Below are 1,431 nucleotides of genomic sequence, written 5' to 3' on the forward strand. Positions count from 1 at the left end.
ATATTTAATATATGATATATTAATAAACATTATGCTGAAATATATTCAGTGTGATACCAAATCAAGCTTAAAAACAATGTAAAACAATAACATATTTTGTAGACATTCATGTTGGTTTAAAAGTTAAAAAAACCGGGGACGCGCCCCAGGCCTCCCACCTCGCTCTCGCGGCCCCTCGGGGCAGAGGCCCGACGCCCCTGAACCCCTACCTCCTAGGGCTCCGGGGCGAGTGCGGCCCGGCCCTGCCCGCCGTGCGCTGCGGGCTGAGCCTGCGGCTCCATTTTCAGGTCTGGGCGACGTCCTCCTGCGGACCGTGGCTTTGGTTTTTCTTCCATTCCTTCTGGGAGAGGGTTCCAAACTCTGTTCCGGATTCAAGACTGGCGGACGGATAGGACCAGCTGTGAGTGTGTGGATTTTTGAGTAAAACCTCGAACCCAAATGAGCAGAAACCATCAAGGAACAACACTGACAGTGAGTCTGCAGTCATCTGTATGCATAATACGGAATGTTCTCAACCCAGAGATAGCTCTTTTGAAAGGAGTGAGTGACCACCTGTTGAGGCCCTGAGTCAAGACAACAATTTTTATACTTTTCCTGGTGGTTCAGAAGCAAGTCTCTGTAGACCAGAAACAAAGAAAGGAAATAATCTGACCTTTTCTTTATTAGATTGACTGTAATAGACACTTGACTTCCAGGAACAAGTACAGAGAAGTAATAAAGTTATTATTTTGGCATCATTGGACGTTGATCGCATTGAGAAGCGTGCTTTGTGAAGCTTCCCGAGTTGAGATTTGGAAACTTCATTGGTGCTCATTTATAACTTGGACTATCAGCATGAGTGAATTCTGGTTGTGTTTCAACTGCTGTATCGCAGAACAGCCTCAACCCAAGAGGCGCCGGCGGATTGACCGAAGTATGATTGGAGAGCCCACAAACTTCGTGCACACAGCTCATGTGGGGTCAGGTGACCTGTTCAGTGGGCTGAACTCTGTCAGCTCCATTCAGAACCAGATGCAGTCCAAGGGAGGCTACGGGGGTGGCATGGCCGCCAACGTGCAGATGCAGCTGGTGGACACAAAGGCCGGATAGCCCCGGACTTCTCCTCATTACAAAAAAAGAAGCGTGATTGGTGTCTTGTTCACCCTGTTGTGACTGCTCCAGTGACACGTTCCTGTTCTGCTCTGAAGAAACTTGTCAGAAGAATCCTGCATTTCCTTCAGCTGGCATGCATGCCTTTGGACTCATGGACAGAGTTCTTTGGATTGTGGCTTAATTCTTGATTTTTATGGGTCTGATTTTAGCATGATCTTTTTTTGTGAATGCTGGCACTGTTTTGCATTCTTCCCCCACATTTTTCTTTCCACCTTCAACCCCTCTGCCTTATTGATTTTATTGGTAAGCAAAGATCTGCTTTTATTTGTTAATTTACAC

General features: G+C 46.6%; 1 protein-coding gene across 1 annotated transcript; it reads left to right on the plus strand.

Annotated features, from left to right (window-relative positions):
- Positions 1-203: 203 nt before the first annotated feature.
- Positions 204-1,357, plus strand: LOC104985763 (CDC42 small effector protein 2-like). Its single transcript, XM_010836106.1, has one exon. The coding sequence runs from the start codon at positions 835-837 to the stop codon at positions 1,087-1,089; it is 255 nt and encodes an 84-aa protein (XP_010834408.1). The 5' UTR covers positions 204-834; the 3' UTR covers positions 1,090-1,357.
- Positions 1,358-1,431: the final 74 nt, after the last annotated feature.

The sequence above is a fragment of the Bison bison genome, unplaced genomic scaffold (genome assembly GCF_000754665.1).
Source record: "Bison bison bison isolate TAMUID 2011002044 unplaced genomic scaffold, Bison_UMD1.0 scf7180017864060, whole genome shotgun sequence".
Classification (NCBI taxonomy): domain Eukaryota; kingdom Metazoa; phylum Chordata; class Mammalia; order Artiodactyla; family Bovidae; genus Bison; species Bison bison.